Source organism: Archocentrus centrarchus, chromosome 24 (assembly GCF_007364275.1).
Source record: "Archocentrus centrarchus isolate MPI-CPG fArcCen1 chromosome 24, fArcCen1, whole genome shotgun sequence".
Taxonomy (NCBI): Eukaryota; Metazoa; Chordata; class Actinopteri; order Cichliformes; family Cichlidae; genus Archocentrus; species Archocentrus centrarchus.
This window is the reverse complement of record NC_044369.1, coordinates 16,041,329-16,059,556: the sequence shown is the minus strand read 5'-3', so window position 1 is coordinate 16,059,556 and position 18,228 is coordinate 16,041,329. Positions and strand designations below refer to the sequence as shown.

At 43.0% G+C, this 18,228-nt stretch overlaps 1 protein-coding gene across 2 annotated transcripts in view; it reads right to left on the bottom strand.

Annotated features, from left to right (window-relative positions):
* The window catches only part of LOC115774062 (tyrosine-protein phosphatase non-receptor type 14), a 44,605-nt gene that overhangs the window by 7,510 nt on the left and 18,867 nt on the right, over window positions 1-18,228 (bottom strand). For both annotated transcript variants that reach the window (XM_030721107.1, XM_030721106.1), the window contains 12 exons: window positions 8,614-8,711; window positions 7,187-7,254; window positions 6,644-6,714; window positions 6,465-6,552; window positions 6,278-6,366; window positions 5,997-6,084; window positions 5,701-5,783; window positions 5,418-5,478; window positions 4,483-4,561; window positions 3,069-3,538; window positions 1,648-2,985; window positions 391-531 (listed from right to left, as the gene is read on the bottom strand). In XM_030721107.1, coding sequence (XP_030576967.1) covers window positions 391-531; window positions 1,648-2,985; window positions 3,069-3,538; window positions 4,483-4,561; window positions 5,418-5,478; window positions 5,701-5,783; window positions 5,997-6,084; window positions 6,278-6,366; window positions 6,465-6,552; window positions 6,644-6,714; window positions 7,187-7,254; window positions 8,614-8,711 — 2,674 coding nt within the window. The remainder of the gene's footprint in view (window positions 1-390; window positions 532-1,647; window positions 2,986-3,068; window positions 3,539-4,482; window positions 4,562-5,417; window positions 5,479-5,700; window positions 5,784-5,996; window positions 6,085-6,277; window positions 6,367-6,464; window positions 6,553-6,643; window positions 6,715-7,186; window positions 7,255-8,613; window positions 8,712-18,228) is intronic.

The window sequence follows — 18,228 nt, the reverse complement described above, 5'->3', positions numbered from 1 at the left end:
TCTGGTATGAAATTCTTGTTACAAGTTTGTTCTTTAAATACTTTTTTTTTAGTAATTGTGAGTTTAAAAAAAGAGTTTTAAAAGCCTTTTCTATCTTTAATATCATAAATTTGCAATGACATACATGTTGGTAGAGCCCAGAGGTTTTGGGCATAGTAGGGTCTGTAATAATAAATTAACAACCAAACAGAGGTTTAAAATGATTTCTACAATAACAGCATATTTTTTAAGTTGTCTGTCAATCAACAGGATATCCTAAGTGGGAAAAAAAAAGCTGTTAAGACTTTTGCCAATCTTGCAAAATATACAAAACAATACAAAGTTACAGTCATGAAATCCTTAAAACTCAAGCACAATAATGTATACTTTGTACCAAAATAAGCATCCTACCCTTTCGTCTGTAGCCGCCTTGGCGCCTTCCTCCCCTGGACTCTCGGGGACGGGCATTCGGGCGACGTAGAGGCCATTGAGTGCGGCCATCATCAGCGGCCTCTTCATGGAATCCACAGACATCTTCTGTCTCTCCAGCGTCTTCAAGAGAGAAGAAAATCCTGTTGTCATGCTTTCAGGCACCAGCAGCATTGCACGACTGACTGACCTGCCATTGCATGAGTACAGTGTGCACGCAGATGTGCATGAGCAGCAGTGGGTGGGGAGAATTTCACGTGCACGTGTACAAACTGGCCGTACCAATCCCCCTGTGGTCAGTCCAAAGGTGTGAAACAGCAAGCCCACTAAACAAAGCCTATTAAGAAAGAGTTCTTATCCATCTCACTGCCTTCATCCTCTTTTGTCCTGTGTAAATATTTTAATTGTTTCATCTCTGGTTGTTCCCACCTACATCTTCAGCTTCTTTTGGTTACTACACACTCCCTATCATCCTGACTCTCTTTCTTGCTCCCGAACACTGACCCACATTGCACAGTCTCTCCTTCCTCCAGGGATTACCTCTCCTAATCTCTGATGCTATTAAACCTCCAGGACAACACCGCCCAACCCTTTCCACCTCCTTGATCCCCCATGGGGCAGTCAAAACAACAGCTTGGGGGTCATAAGGAGTACCTCTCTATGTATAAGATAAAGCAGATGGCATAAAAGGGTATTAACAGCTTTGGAGAGAAGAAAGACGAAAACACTCTTTTAAGTTTTAAGAGCTAAAATCACACACGCATCTACATTCACAAACAGAGAGGTTTATTTCTAGGAGGTAATTATATATGACTGGACTGGTGCTGTGTCAGATGTTTGCATATTAACAGAAAGCCCACCTACACAAAAACACCCAACCCAAAGAATAATCTGAAGGATTTGTAAGGCTTTTAGCTGCCTGAGGGAATTCAGAGACTAGTGCTACCCTCTCAGGTCCTGAACCCCAGATTACTGCTAATCAGGAGCTTTGAAACTAGTGAGCAGACAACAGACTGTAACATTTAAAACTGTAACAGTATACTGGCTTCAGAGGTGTCAAGCTTTCACATTTTATAGGTACCATTTTTATTCCATATGGAAAGGAAAAAGTATTTCTGTTAATGTTATTAACAGAAATACAATGAAGTACCATATGGGGCATTTATTAATATGTAAAAATGTATGGGTCCTAAAATTTGAGTGTTAATATGTATGTACTAAAATGAGTGATTATCTTACCCTCTGAGCAAATTCCCTCTCCACTATGCTGTCTTCTAAGGAGAACATCTCTGACACTGGCCTCTCTTTGAGCGGCTCCTTCCTCACCCTCTCCTTCACACTGGTCAGGTCCGGTTCTGAAATGGATGGACCTAAAACTGCTCCATTCACCCCACTCTGATCTCCCCGGGTCAGTGTCCCACCACCCCCTGCACCACCACCACCACTAACCCCAGGCCCACTGACAGTCTGGCTCTGCTCAGTCTTTAGGGTGCAGGCATGGCCTTGGCATGGGTCCATTGGTCCCTGGTTGCCCTGTGGTCCTTGACTGTGGTTGGGGTGGTGGGTATGGTTGTGATTGTGGGTGTGAGTGTGAGTGTGAGTTCGAGCTTGAGCACTGCTCAGAGGTCTAGGAGGACCCGGGTACTCTGGAGGGGGTTTGTTGGGGAGTTTGGCCAGAGCAGCCTGGAGCTGTGCACTGATGCTAATGTCCTCGTTGAGACCTGGAATTTGAACGTCCAATTCGGGCCTCTCCTCCTCTTCCTCTTCCTCACTTTCACTGCTGTGTATGAGCATAGTAGCATTAGAAAGAGTCTTTTGATGCTGATAAGCCACAGGTGGTGCTACAGATGCATCAGGTGCATTCTGAGAAGGCTTCATGGGCAACTCTTTTGGCTGCTGAGGTGGAGGTGGAGGCTGAGGCTGAGGTGGAGGTGGAGGTTGTGGTTGAGGTTGTGACTGAGAGTTTTGAGGCTGGGGCTGAGGAATGGACTGAGGCTGAGATGGCATCACATGTTCTCTCAGAGTATTCCTCCGATGAAGAGGAGTATTCATTCCCTTCATCACAAGGCCCTCCATCCCTCCTCCTCTCATGCTGCTTATAACCTCCATGCTATGTCTCTTGCCCAGCGTGGACCGATGCTTAGCAGCTGCAGTTAATGGTTCACTGACCTCCTGCAGGGACTGGTGCACCACAGCTGAACTATCTGGTTGGAAGGTCTTGACTGACAGCTGCACCATGCGGGTAACCAGCTCTGGACTGCTGCCGCCAATGCGATGACGGTGGCTGGCCAGGTCTGGCGTGCTGGTGGCTGGGCGAAAGGAGCTTGAAGGGTAAGGTGGAGGAGGCCGTGACATGTGGTTCCTCAGCATGTTAGCTGTAGCTGCATAGCTTCCCGTATTAGTCCCCTGTTGTTTAGTATTTGCCAGCTCTGGTGTGCTGACTGTATGAGAGATGGAGCTTCCTCCACCTCCACTGCTGCCTCCACTTTCATTAACATGGGGTGAATGGCAGGGACCCTGGCTGCTGGCTGGTCCTCCCTGATGGGGGCCATGGGACACTGGCTTACTATAGGTGATCTGCAAGATCAACAGTCACAAAAAGATGCATTAAATCAGGAAGTCCAAATAAATAAATAATTTCAGAGCACACTAACCCTTACCTGTGGTGCATAAGCACCAGTGCTGGGTCCCGGACCATGATAAGGGCCCCTCTCTCTCATCTCTGGCTGGCTGTACACTAGAGGCTCAGGCTGGCGGTAGGCACAGGCGTTGCTGATGTTCAGACTCCGCAGTGACTGGCTGTGAAGGTCATGGTGAGCAGGGAGCATGCGCCGCTTCTGCCGCATGACAGCATCATACTCAGGCGTGGGCCGGTAGGATGGCGCAATGATGGCGCTGTGACGGTGGCTGGGGATGTAGTCAGGCCGCATGAGCTCGCTGCCAGGGATGCTGAGGTTGGAGGACATCGGCGAGGGTTGGACAAAATTCTGGGAACGATTGAGGGAGCTCAGGCTGGGGCTGCTGTACATGCTTCCATTTGGCACACTACCGTTTCGGTAGGTGAAGTCTACTGCGCAGCGATCCAGGCTGCTCTCTGACTTGTAGTAAGGGTCATCATGGAAGATGCTGTCTGTACAGCAAAAGAAGCATGGAAAACAGGATCACAAGAAAATCTAAGCTGCAAACATCTTTAAGCAATTTAGTGACACTAAATCCATTTAATGAAACAAAGATTTGATTCATCTTTGAAGCTCTGACTGTTCACATAGTTGGAACATCAGTATTTCGTATAAAAACTTAAAAAGAACACATGCTTTGCATAGCTTAAGCTTAAAAGAAAGAAAATCAAAAGAAAAGTACACAAATAAGAAGAGAGGCCAAATGTTCCTGTAATCTTGCCAGTGGTATGCTGAAGGTGGTACTGGGGTGTTCCAGTTTAACTTTCTAAGCTGTTATAAAACAAGATGAAATAAACACCCTTTGTGGCATCCTGAAAGTGGCAAAAATGATCATTGCTGGGGTTTTTTTTTGGTTTCACAGCTGCACCAACCACCAATGAAAAATATGTATTGTTATTCCTTCTCGGTGAGCAGAGCGCTCTCCCGTGTGAAACTATCCCAAGTTCACAAGGAGAAGGAAGACAAGTGCAATCTCTGTCCACACAATCGGAGTATGATGCCTGAGGTCACACTCCAGAATGATCTCACACCCACACGCAGCAGCACACCCAGAATGTTTTTCCACTTGCTCAGTTTTTTATTGTCAAGCTGACATGAGTGAAGCTCTTCGGATTATAAGGCAGGCTGAGTGTGTGAACACGTCAATGAAAGAGTGAAGCACAAATGAGGTCACCGCTCTGGACCCCAAACGTTGGGCTCTAATTTGCTGGGAGATTGTTAAAATACAAATGGGCTGTGAGTCACACGCCTGATGGGAAGGACACAATTAGCAGGACTCGAGTGTTTTGAGTTATTGTCAGGGAGGCAAAAATCTTAAATCACACTGTGGTTAAAGCAGTGAGATAAAGGAGTAGAAAAGCTACTCTAAAACTGTTTGCCTGTGTCTTACACCTACCTTGAGAGCTCTGTGTGTCCTGATAATGGTCTCCAAACTGGGAATGGACTGACTGGAAGTTACAGGACTGAGGCCGCGGCTAAATGAAGAAATTGCGAAACGGTTAAAGTGTGACAGTGTAAGATTTCCTAAGTCAAAGTAATACTTTTTTTTTTAACATTTCACATAAAACCACTACTTTACTTCTCTTTCTTAACACATCAACACAATTGGTGACTGTGACCAAGTCGGAATTATGCTAGAGCCATGGATATGTGATTGGACAAAGTTTGCGGTTCTCCCAACATTCATCTGAGCACTCCAGTGGACTGACTGAACATCTATTGTGCTGCATTTAGCCTCGCCATTGTCTGGCCAGCTGGGAGGGAGACGCAGAAATCACTGCCTTCACTGTCGCACCGGAAATCAGAGCAAGCAACACCCTTTCTAACTTTCCAACAACACCCACCACACCACCAACGCATGTTAAAACCAAGGCTCCGTGGCACAATTAAGAGCTTATAGGAAAGAAAGAGAAAACCAGAACCCTCCAAAAAAAAAAAAAAAAAAAAATTATATTTATTAATGGGTAAAAAGACGCACGCATTTCAGCAAAAAGCCATTGACAGCTTATTGCAGAAATGCATGCATCTTTTTTCCTTTACAAAATATTATAATAGTTATTCTGAGGGTGAGAGTGTTCTCTTTCTTTTCTATATTCCCTAAGACTGGGTACCCTATATGTCCTTGAAAGTTTTAGAGTCGAGGGCACCATTAATCTGTATTCTGGACAATTAAGAGCTTCCCTGAGCGGGAGAGCGGGGTCAGATCGCTAACTGAGGCCGTTTCTGTGCTCCTTCTCTGTCCTGCATTCTTGTCTCTTTCATACAGACCAGAGGCATGAACGAACAGCTACATCAAATCACTTCAAAGCAAACAAATGCTTCTCAATGTACCAGAGACAGGCGATGAGTCCAGGTAGGTCTCCTCCTGATTGGTGCAGGTGAGTGAGTAGGCCTACAGAGAAACAGATGTATTATGTGACAGCACTGCATTTTATTAAATACAGGCGGGATGATGATTCACATGCTACAAGGGCAGTGAATATTATACAGTCTGTTTTTTGCATAACCTTCAAATGGTTGTTGAAATAACCCTTTAAAAAATAAATGACACTGCTTGATATCTTAGTGTTTTAATGGCCTTCAGCTGTCCCCTCCATGTGGCCTTGAAACTCACTCTGCACAGATCTTGTTCTGTTTGTAGAATTTGTGTCTGGCCGTGAAAAGGCGAGCGATGTACTTGGCCATTTCCATATCCTCCTGCAGATACAAACAGAGAAAGAAAAAAAAAAAACACAGTGACATTTTAAAGTAACAGAACAGCTGTATTTATCTAAACGCAAGCCTGAATTCTCCCCAGTGTTTGTCACTCTGCAGGGACATCTGCGGACGTGTGCATACCCTTTCTGTGCGTTTAACCTCCCACTATAAACTTGCGAGTGTGCTGAGACCATCTGCAGACACAACACTCACCATGTGAAAAACGATGGTGTCGTCTCTGCTTGTTATCTCCACTGTGATGGCTGACTTGTTGTGTGCAATGGTACCGATGTCCTTCCACCTGTACAACACACAGATACAAACAAATGGAAAGAAAGAAAGAAAGAAAGAAAGAAAGAAAGAAAGAAAGAAAGAGCAATGAGGAACTGAATTTTCATCAATCTTCTTGCACATTCATGTATTTGTATTAGTACTGCTCCCTCATGAGAACAGAAAATTATGAGGATTCTTATTTTTAGAAAGAAACAACATACTTGTGGAGCATGATGGATCTGCCATTTCTGTGTTTAACAAACACTCCAATGAAAGACACACCGATGAATATATCATTGGTGTAATTGTCCTGTGGAAGAAAGTATTACATAAGAACTAATTCAAAATCTCACAATCAAAAAAACATTTTTTTTAATTATGTGGCTGAGAGTGATGCACTGTATCTACCTTAGCTGGAAAGCTCTCCTGGCCAAAGCCATCCAGTTTTTCCACCTCCTTGATGTATAGCAGTTCTGCTTCAGCGGCCTGCATTCGACTGGAAAACACAGACGAACACTAAGAACCTTATCGGCTCAGAGTCATTTTCCTCTGTCTTTACAGGCAGTATACAAATTAGATGACAGTACCAATGACTCTTGTGCTCCTCAGCAACTTTCTGGGTCCACTCTTCTAGCACCTCTTCTCCATTAGGCCAGTTCTAAGAGAAAATAAAGATAAAAAATATTATGCAGCAAATAAGAGAGATGAAGAAGGAAGCTATAAAAATGTCCGGTAATGGGGAATTAATGGCCAAAAGGTTGTGAGAAAACAAAACATTAAAACCCTTCTATTCTGCGGCAGCCTGTAGTCACTTGTATGACAATGAACATCATGTTGTTGGCAGTTTAAAAGAACGAAATAATGCTTCATAGTTTAATACTTTAATATTTGGTAGTCACTTCATATTAATCCCATACCATCCTCTAAATCAAATTCTTCTTTATTCTTTTGTTTTTTTGCCTGTCAGTCAGGTATGCAGAGGGAGGAGGTACACAGATGTGCCTTCAGGCAGCGCATACACAGAGAAACACACAAACACAGACTTTCCTGCCAACCCCCCACCCCACCCCACCCCCCACACAACACAGAAACAAATCTGATATTTGACCAGTGAAGGCTTGAGGACTCACCACTGGGAAGAGCACGTACTCCCTGAGGAAGTCCTGAGACAGGAACTGAGTGAAGTCTCCAAAGTCAGCTAAAAATCACAAACACAGATGTTCATATTTATTTACACAATGAACAGCCTTTACATTATCAACTGACTATGTATTTGTTATTGTGTTTAATAACAAATACATAGTCATAGCTGGGGTGGCACGGTGGTGCTAAACCCTGCACCACCACCCAGCAAAAAGGTACTGGGTTCAAATCCACCAGCCACCTGTGGCCTTTCAATGAGTTTGGATTTTTGCCCTGCGATTCTCCTCACGTGAGTTCTTTCGGGTTGCCCCAGCTTTCTCCCAGTGTCTAAACACGTTAGGTTAGCAGGAGATTTTAAATTGGCTGTAGGTGTAAATTTGAGCACAAATGCTTGTCTGTCTGCCCTGTCAGAGACTGGCAACCTGTCCAGTGTGCGCTTAGTAACAACTGGTAAACAATGGAAAAAGGTTGGTTTTAACCCAACTATCATCTTTCTATAGTCCATATCTTAGCCAAACCAACTTAACCAAAGTCTGAATGAAAAAATTAAATTAAAAAAAAATTCAAAATAACTGAACATTAACATTTGGTTTCATAAGAGTCCAGTACCCCAGGTGAAAGTCCTGTGTCTGTGCCATTGAACCACATCATCAGCTTCCTACCTCAAGACTAACTACTACAGTTGTTTTAAATGCTTTTTAAAGGTTTTTAGAATCTTAAAGGAAACATCTGCACAGCTGCAAAATTTCACCAGCAGATTTCATCCATGCAGATGTTCTGCAACCCAGGCAAAAACCACATAAAGCTACCTGCTGCACATTCTTCAGACAGTGGACTCCATGGTGTCCACAGCTGTTCCCTGACTGTAATCCTTGTTTTCTTTGGTGTAAATACTCATGAGTTTGTGTAGTGTACTGTACTATTAAAGATAACAAAAGCAAATATCTACAAGACGGCAACAATGCTGCCGGCACCATCTCTATAACATGCACAGTCCTCCTGATAGGGCTTGTACTAAGTACCTAAAAAGTGTTCTGCTGTTTGTCGAACAAAAGAAGGTCTAGCGCAGGATCCTTGCCTCCCGACAGATAAGAGCCTTCCTGATGCTGCTACAGCTAACCTTGGAGCAGCTGATAAGCTAACTTTCTGTTTACATTCCCCTGGGACACAGACAGCACCCAGGAACTGAAAGGATGGAGTGAGGGTGTGGGTGTGTGTGTGTGTGTGTGTGTGTGTGTGTGTGCATGTGTTACGACTGATACCATAGGAACTCAAGTGGACTGGGTTCTCCCTGTGGTATGCAGCCATATAAGGTAGTGAAGTCAAGATGACCTGAGAAAGTGTGAGTTTGTGCTCACTCTTTCTCTCTTGCACTGTCTGTCTCTCATTGGGAGACTTGTTCATGTTGTCTTACCTTGTACTGCCAGGCCAGCTAGTCTGATCCCCTGCTCTACAGAGCAGTGTAGACGTCCATCCAACACCTCCTTCTTTACCTGCAGGTAATACTGATACCTACAGAAACACAACAGGGATAAAAAGAAATAAGAACCATGTTAAGTTGAAATTAAAATGTGCAGTGCATTGGTTTCTGAGTAAATAACGCTCAACAGTGAGGATCTGGAAGTAAAAATCCAATTACTATTCTCCACAGAGATTTTGATTATGAGCCATTATGTTGTAACCATCCAAAATAGACTTATTACAAGCAATAACATTATGGAAAAAACTGTATGTGCTCCTGTAGAAACAACAAGTCTTTATAATATCAATTTTGTTTTAACAAAAACACATTTTATTTGCAATGTCACAGAGGACAAAAACTGCCCGCATTCATAAACTGAAACAGTAACTTCTCTGATTGGTGGAAGTCACTGTTACCATGGAAATAGTTAAACACGCGAACATCGTGTCACTTAGTGAGCACTACAATTCAAAAACGCCACACTTACCACACACACAAACACACACATACACGACACAAACTACAAAATACATTCAAAACGATTATTGTACAACACTATTATTAACAATAAACACTAAAATAATGAAAATTGGTCACTCTAAATCGCCCATAGGTGTGAAAGTGAACATGAGCGGTCGTCTGTCTCTCTGTGTTAGCCCTGCTGCAGACTGGGAGCCTGTCTGTCCTGGGGGAGTTGTGTACTCTGCCTCTTGACCTGTGACAGTTGGAATAGGCTCCCAAGCACAGTCACTAAGGTGCCGTTTACACGAGACCGTTTTCATTTTGAAACGGTGTCGTTTTGATGCGTTTCGGCCTTGCGTTTACACGACAACGGTGTCGTTTTGATGCGTTTCGCCCTTCTGTTTACACGACAACAGAGTGAAAACGATGTGTTTCAGAAACGGGGTCCAGAGTGGAGCGTTTCAGAAACGCACCGGCTTGCGTTTTCGTGTAAACACTTGAAACCGGGGTGATTTGAAAACGCTCGACTCGCACATGCGCACTATGGTTGCGACGGCCAGTTTTTCGCGCACGCGCAAACTGATAATCAGTACTCGCGGATTCACGAGTGCTTCTTATGCTTTTCCTGTGTTTTTACCGTTTTGTAATTCAGCGTTGTGTGCAGCAGCGATCCAACCTCATCATCTGTCCACACAAAACCTCTCACATTGGCCGTTTTGTAAGTAATGAACAATTTGCCGCACTACCTACTGTGTCACTCCACGCATGCGCGTCTTGCGTAAACAAACTTTGCAAAGAGAAAACCAACGCCAACTTGTGGCCTGGCATGGGAAATACATCGTTTCCATCGTTTCACATGTCCTCGTGTAAACGCGGATCGTTTCTGAAACGCCATCGTGTAAACGAAAGGCTGAAACGCATCAAAACGACACCGTTTCCAGTGAAAACGGCTTCGTGTAAACGGCACCTAACTAGGGTAAAATGTGTATTCCCCCACTGGGTGGCAAATGGTTCTGGAGGTTCATGGCTGTCAGTAGGTGAAATCGGTCACAAAGAGGGTGCTACACCAAAGACCCCCTGGTGATTTGCAGTCACCTGTAGTTTGCATGGAAGATGCAGGCTTGTCTGCAAACACTAGTTTGAACATCAAAAAGTGCAATGCAAACTGGAAACAGAGAATGTTCACCTTCAAAGTAAAAGCTGTGCCTCAGCACTGTACCCAGCACATCTCCAAATGTGCAGCTTTCATTTTGAAGGCAAACGGTCTCCATTTCTGATTTGGGTTGCACTTTTCACAGTTTCAATACTAACTGGAAAAAGCTGACAAGTGTTTGCAGTCATGTTGGCGAATTCCACAAAAACTACAGGCGACTGTGGCAAACTGCTGGTGACCAAAGCAATCACAAGAAGGTCTGCACCAACCAGCTGGAGATTACACAACAACTGGTGATTGAGAGATGGTTGCAGCCTGGGCTCTAGACCTGTGTGACTGGGGCCCTGTTGACCCTACTGTTGTGTAACTCACTAACTGTTGTGTAACTCATTAACTCACCTGCCATGTCCAAAATGGCAGGTGAGTTAATGTCACATGGTTAGCAGTCATATGACTGCAAAACATTCAAATAAGGATTTTCTGAAATATAAATGGAGAGGATGAATGGAAAATTCACTTCTGGAGCTGGAGCCCTTGAAAAAGTGGGTGATTAATCACATTTCCATCACAGTCATGTGTACTTTGCATTTACTCAATAAAAGGTGGTAGTTAATTATCGGTTTGTGGAAAACCATGTGGAAGCATCGAGAATCTAGGAAAAAATGAATTGAGACCATAAACTAATTTGGAAAATTTTACTGAGGTCACAGAACAAGTGGAAATTGGGGTCACTTTCTCGTAGATTTCTAAAGTCACTCCCTATGGTTTCATGTTAATTACTTAGCAACCTATGATCATCAACATGGTAAACATTATACCTGCTAAAAGGTGAGCATGCTCACATTTAACTCAAAGCCTTGCAAAGCTGCTAGAAAGCATGTAGACTATTATTTTTATATATCAGTGCATCTGTATGTATTTTTCTTTAGCTAAACTCCACAAAACACTAAGTGGGTGGCAGCATTGGCACTGTTGTTAGCTTTCAGAAACTCTTTTTGGTTAGTGGGTAATGTACCTTTTTTTTTTTTTTTTTCATAAAAGCCACACTGTCTTCAAACACCCCTTATATAAAATCGAGTTGGAAAACATGATGGGTTCCAGTTTGACACATTTATCCAAAGAAAGTAAGAGGAGCTGTGCTCAAGGCGCTGCACATTAGCAACTGAAAGATAGCCAACATCTGCTGAGACACCACAGAGGGATGTATTCTTCTGCTTCTGGTCTCTGCAGCTAAAAGTATGTGTCAAGACAGTATTGGCAACAGCATTAGCTACTCAAAACAATACCAGTAAGCCTGTTGCTGAAGTGAGGAATGAGTGAATCACCTCTATTTGAAATAGGAGTGAGTCATTTTTGACTTGAGTGGAATGCCAAATGTATACCAGCGGGGCTGCACAATATGATTTTCTAAAAAGCATGTTACACGGGGCTGACGCAACTAACTCTGGGTTTAATCTTTAGCAGGAGCAACGCAAGTTGGACAAAAGGCGAGCGATATAATTGCTGTGCAAATGTGAAGCAAACTAGGAGTCATTTCACTGTGGTTTTAGGCAGTGGTAGCTTTGCCAAGTGTAAGCTGATATGATGACACTGCTCAGAATGTTGAGCAGCTTTCACAAAATGTGGTAAAACTCCCAAAACCAAGAGGCTGAAATACACCGAGCTCCTAAAGTTTCTGTGCTCCTTTTGTCCACTTTTAGTCGTGGTCCAGCTGGATGTTTGTCTTTTGAAGAATGGAGTGGCCACACAAGAGGAAAGAGAGAACTGTCAGGGTGACCGGGCTCAGCTGCATAAAAACTCACACGCCGTTTCCTGTTGGCTGCCGTGGTGACCACAGGCTGAGTCTTTTCCAATGTAAGCTGTGAGACACCTTTTTTCACACACACACACACACACACACACACACACACACACACACACACACACACAGTCAGAAAGAGTATGCAGGTCCATGCCAGAGTAACCAAACATCTATGTGGAAACCACTGAGTTACATGCTTAGTCATTCACCCACTCTTCATCTCGACTACATGCTCAGAAATACACAGAGTTTTAGTTAATTTTCTTTCCCCAGCATTTGTAAAACTTGCTGCCATTCAGCTCCCTCCGTAATTTTTATCGACCCCCAGAGTTTCACTCTCATGCCCTCCATTATTCTCCTCACATCTTTCATGATTCATATTCTCTTTCACATTCTTTCCCCCACTTCTCCTTCTTTTTTGAGCTCCTCTCAGCATACTCCTGGGCCTATAATCTGACCCCGCCCTCCTCCCCTCACCCTGTCATTACACCCGTTGGCTAAGCTGCCATTCCGTTCCCGTGGCAACCCTCTAATTAGCCAACCCCAACCACAGAGGGCTGCAGCGAGAGGCGGAGTCTGATGCGGTCTAGAGGGGAGGAGCCAAGCGGGACACAAAACCCTTCAAATGATTGTGGACTTTGTTTTTAAAAACCCTCTGTGTTTTCCCAGCAATCACTGTATGGGGTCTGGAGAAACGTTGAGGTCGGCAGAGGTTGGTTCTCATTCCGAGGTTCAATGGTGACAGCATGATGGTGTTTATACATACGCAAAGCCAGCAGTGGTGAGGCGGACAGTAAACTGTTGAAATAACTCTGAACAAGTGGAAGCGTGACATTAAAAGTCCTCATGGGAGAGTCCACTTTACACAAAACGGCCACAAACACAGCCACATCTTATGGAACAGTGGTTTCTGTATTTTTGGCTTCTGGCCCTGAAATCAAGCATCTACAGGTTGGCAAAAACTGACAAAGAAAGCCAGAATCAGTTGCCCTTTGTGTAAAGATAAGCTGAGCTGATAACATCGCATCTGTATTAAAATGCATTAAAATCTAAAACAATTTCTAAACATCAGAATTAATAATTCATTAATAATTCTGAGTATACAGACGGGTCCATTTTTTGATTACACTGATTCTGCATAAATAATAAAACCCAATATTAGTCATGCAGTGCTTTTTCAATATTCAGAGTCTTGTGCTTGTGGTTATTTAAAAGAAGTGGTTATTCTAGAAAGCGCACATCTTTCCAGTGTTTTGACACCAACCACATTTAGACAGATGAGGCATCTCCAGCATTTTGTGGAAGCTCTTCACTTGAAGTGGCAAAGGCTTTTGGAGCATGTGTCATAGCATTTTTAAGCTGTTTTTTTTTTTTTGGGGGGGGGGGGGGGGGGGGGGGGGGTTGTTTTTTGGTTTTTTTTGCATTTTCCAGTTTTTAAAGATTGAAAACTACTGGTGCATTTATAAAAGTACGTTCCAGACAGCCAATTTTGGGGGGGTTCTGTGTATCCAATGGATATCTGAGGCAAGATGTCGGTCACTCTTTAAGAATGCAGATTAATTTTAAAAAGCTAATAAAAAGCTTAATTGTATTCAAAGGATAGCCAGTGGTTTTGAGATTTCATTTCCACTAATGCCTTTCTTTGTGCTCTACACAGACTGTTAACCTACAGAACCTGCTTAATGAGGAATTTGATTTTGTGCCATGCTTGAGTCAGAAGATTTTTTTTAAAGCATGACTGAAGCATCAGTGATTCAGAGGCAAGGAACAAGATTTTTGGTGCTGCAAGTTTTGTGGTACTTCTTATCTGTTTGTAGCTGGAGTTTTAATGACCAGTTATATTAAATAGTCTCTGGTACAAAGTTTTGAACTAAAACCTTAAACCACCTGCAGTAAAACCAGACAAAAAGTATTTTAAAAATTTTTTAAAAACATACATATATTATGATAGATTTATTTATTTTTTTTTAGGTTTCGTGCTTGTACTTGATACCGCTTGCTAGTAAAAAATGCTTCTTCCCTGACTGCCCTGGCACTGGATCCTGGAGGTTGCTGGCTGTTGCTGGGTAAAATCAGTTGCAAAGATGATGCTGCACTAAAAACCCCCTTGTGACTGCTTTGGTTGCTAGCAGATTGCCACAGTTGCCTGTAGTTTTTTTTTTTATGTTGGTCTGAAAATACTCTCTAACAAGTAGCCCAGCAGTAGTACTTAACGTCACAGTTTCACTACAGCTCAGAGAGTAGCTGGCCAGTGTTTGTAGACAAGTCTGTCACTTCCATGCAAACTAAGGGCAGCATATGCTAGCAACCAAAGCAATCACAAGGAGATTTTTTGCCAACCACGTCCAAAATGCTGGACAAGTTAATGTCACATGGTTAGCGCTTACATTTCTGCAAAACCTCAATAAATGCTAAATTACAAAATAATTTACACAAACCTCAACACAAAATTATTTTGGAATCAGGTTGTGATCCCACAGGCTTCTAAGGTTACCAAATAAGATTAAAATTTGGAGGCTTCAGCAAAGAGATGTAACACTACACTACATTTAAGGATATTGTTTTTTAAAGGGGGAGAATAAACCACTGGTTAAGGAGTAGAATCGATCCTAAAATAAGACAAACATCACATAAAAGCAATAGCAGCAGAAAACATTTGATGACGTTCATGACTTGTATACTTGCGCACAAAGAGGCCCTTATAGTAGCACGCAACTGGCATGTATGTCAGAATGACATCACAATGCTGTAACAGCAGGTGAGTATACATACACGGATATGAGGTAGAGCCTTCCTTACTAGGGCTTTTCCTGCAACTTCCACCAAGGCAGAGTGCTCTGCTGGCAGTCCAGGCAGCCTCGCAGGCACAAAGAGCTCTTTATACTGTATGCCCACGCATGTTCAAGCGCTGCTCAAGACATGCTGCCAGATGTCCAAGCGGTCTGGACAACAGGCCTGAGAGCATATGCGCATGTATGTATGCATGAATGTGTGTACACATGCTTCAGCCCCTCCTCCATCTCGACCACCTCTGGTTGAGGTGACCACCCCCTCAGCCCCCGGGATGGGTCCAGACGGTTTGTGTGGGAGGCAGGAGAATTTCACTTTGAAATGTGTTGAATCAGCAAGGGGCACAACAGAGCACAGCTGTGTGTGTGTGTGTGTGTATTAGTGATAACTAGCTGAACAAAGCTAGGATTTCAAGGCTATTGGTGCCATTAGCCTTAGGGGCTGTTGAGGCCAGCTGGCCTTGCTCCAGTCAACGGCTCGCCGTTTAGGTTCCTCATTTTCTCTTTCCAAGCCAGCTTTCCTCTCTTTAATATCAAAAACATACAAGAAACAGGAGGCTTTAACCTCACACTCTATGTAAGAGCATAAGATGTGTTTTTTTTGGTGAGCACAGATAATTAAAGTGCTGTAACCAGTGGCGGATCTAGGATTTTTCTGAGTAAGGGGCCATCAAGGGGCCACAGTATTCATAGAGGGGCCAAGTATTTGTGGTAGATGTGGTGATGTACAGACCAATAAAAATTAAAGCCATAGTTAAAGTTATGGTAAATCTTACCAGCATGGGGTGTAAGAATTCCATGAACTTATGTGCCATTTCACTAAATAACAATATCAGACATTCTCTGGAGCTTGAAAAAGGCGACTGGACTTCTTTTTGTTTCTTGAAGACGTTTTCAAGCTCCAGAGACTACTATGACCTGGATGACTGAGAATCTACACAGACAATATCAGACATTTCATACATTACAGCATTAACTGTTGTTGCTCTCCCTAAATGATTTCTGACCTGATGAAAAGGGACTGGAGGTGCTCTGCTCTTGACCAGCCTCTGGTCTACTGTGTTCTGCTGCTCTCTCCCTCCTCTCACCCTGCTCATTTTCAGCTGGCAAACTGCTGAATTCCCGCCTGAGACTGACCCTTTCTTTTCATATTCTTCTCTATCACTGCCAGACATTACAGTTAATGTTAACACACAAATGCAAATTACAAAGAAGTACATGAATTAGTATTACATGAATTATTGAAATGCTAACATTCATGTCCAAACACAAGTAGGGCCTCAGTTAACTTTACTCTTAACTAACTTTGCCTCTTAATTTAATGTTTATCAGACTTGCGCTGTGACAACTGTGAGTGAGAAGGGATTTATGACTTATCATTACCAACAAACTCCTCAAAATGTAGACTGGCATCGGTTGTCGGTTAAAAAACTTTCTTGCCAGATCGTTCAAATCTTTTTCTTCTGTAAGCTTTATTCACCCTGAGCATTCCTATTTGGCTCATTAGCGCTACAGGTGTTTCGGCATGGAATTGCATCCACCTATAATTTGATCCTCGTTCTCAGACAAAGGACAGATGAGTGACAGGACAGGGGCACTTCAGGGGGCCAATCAGATTTCAGATGGGGCCAATGCCCCTGTGGCCCCGCCCCTAGAACCGCCCCTGGCTGTAACATTTAAATAATAGGACCGTAGAGTACAGTGAAGAACGCTGTATCTAGAAGTATATGCAGCAGTGTATGCGGAGACCCCAGCTTCCCCTGCTCGGAGTAATTTTCAAAGCCGCACGGAGGGAGGAAGAGAGGGAAGAAGGAGATGACTCAATGGATGGGGAGAGAGCGAGATCCAGTATCAGCTTACATATCAGTCAAACACTGAACTTCAAAGATCTGACCACATGATACAGCTCACATTATTTTCTAAGAAGCGATAAAGTCAATGATTTGCTTTTCTTGTTTCTAGTTATTATTCTTGCTTCAAAGGCTGTCTTTTTAGTGTTTTTGTATTATTTAATTGCTGTTAAAATACACAGAAAATGTATCATATTTGACCTAAATAAAACTGAAAGAGAAAGAAATAGGATGAATTTTAAAATCATAACCTTTATTCAACTTTAGTTTAACTAGATACATTTTCTCAATAGTGATTTTGTGAAATAAACTAACTCAAAGCACCAACACCTAAAAGGCAAATCCACTCAGTCTCACTTGGTTTTCCCACACAAACAGACTTTACTCTGTGGACACATAAATATGTATACAGTCTAGCAATAAACACATGCAGGCAGACAGCTCATACCAGTCCTGCTGCCAAGCTTTTACTTTCTCTGTCCCCACTTGTTCTTCCTCTTTGCCTTTGTCATTCTTTCTGTAAATCCTGCCCTCCCACCCTTCATCAGACCAGGTGTGTGGAAGCAGTGACAGAGACGTGCTTCACTGGATCTGATCCTGATCAGCCTTCAGAGAATAAATTACGCATATTTTTTTTAAAAAAGGGAGCTGAGACTGTGATTATTCTCATACTGACTGAGCAAGTTCTCAAAGGAAAGTGAGGATTTAATTTAGTAAAAAAAAAAAAAAAAAAGAAAGAAAGAAAAAGAAAACACTGATAAGCAGTAATTGGTAATAAAAAATGTTTTGGACATTTGAGGAGATTGTTTTCAGCTCGATATATAGAAAAAAGGGTCTTTTGGAGAAGGCTGCCTCGTGGGCATGCGTATGCTCTTACAATGCGTTGTATTGTAACTTCTGACAGGGCTGCAGCTGGCTTCTGAGAGGATTCTTGGGGGAGTGTTTGAGGTGTGTGAGTGTGTGTGTGTGCATATGTTTTGTAAACGAGACACCACCCCCCCAATCCCCTTTACCCCCCACACTTATGCTGCGAGGAATGTGTGGTCCGCCTCCTACGCTGGACGGCCATGCCAACATTCCTGACTAACAGACTAAGAAAAAGAGGGAGAGAAAAGTGAAGGAGGACGCAGGAACACTGAGAAAGAGAGTAAGACTGTGGGACTAAAGACTTGGAAATCTGCTTTTGAGGAAAGAGTAAAAGGGTGACACCATGTTCAAGAGAGAGAGAGAGGAGGTTTGAGAAAAAGAGATGACTATTGTTTTCTAAATTGGCCCTAAGCCCCCATCATAACCCCCTCAACCCTATAACCCCTGTGTACACACACACAAACACACACCATAAAAGCCCGCAGGGGATTCCATGAATACCATCCCTTTACCAGAGCAGATCCTGGCTTCTGTATAATAAACCTGCAGACACACACACTCTAGACAATTTACTCTCCTCTGTTAGATCAGTCACAAATAAATGATTACTTCATCGCTTTCAAAAACAGGGTGAGTACAGGCATG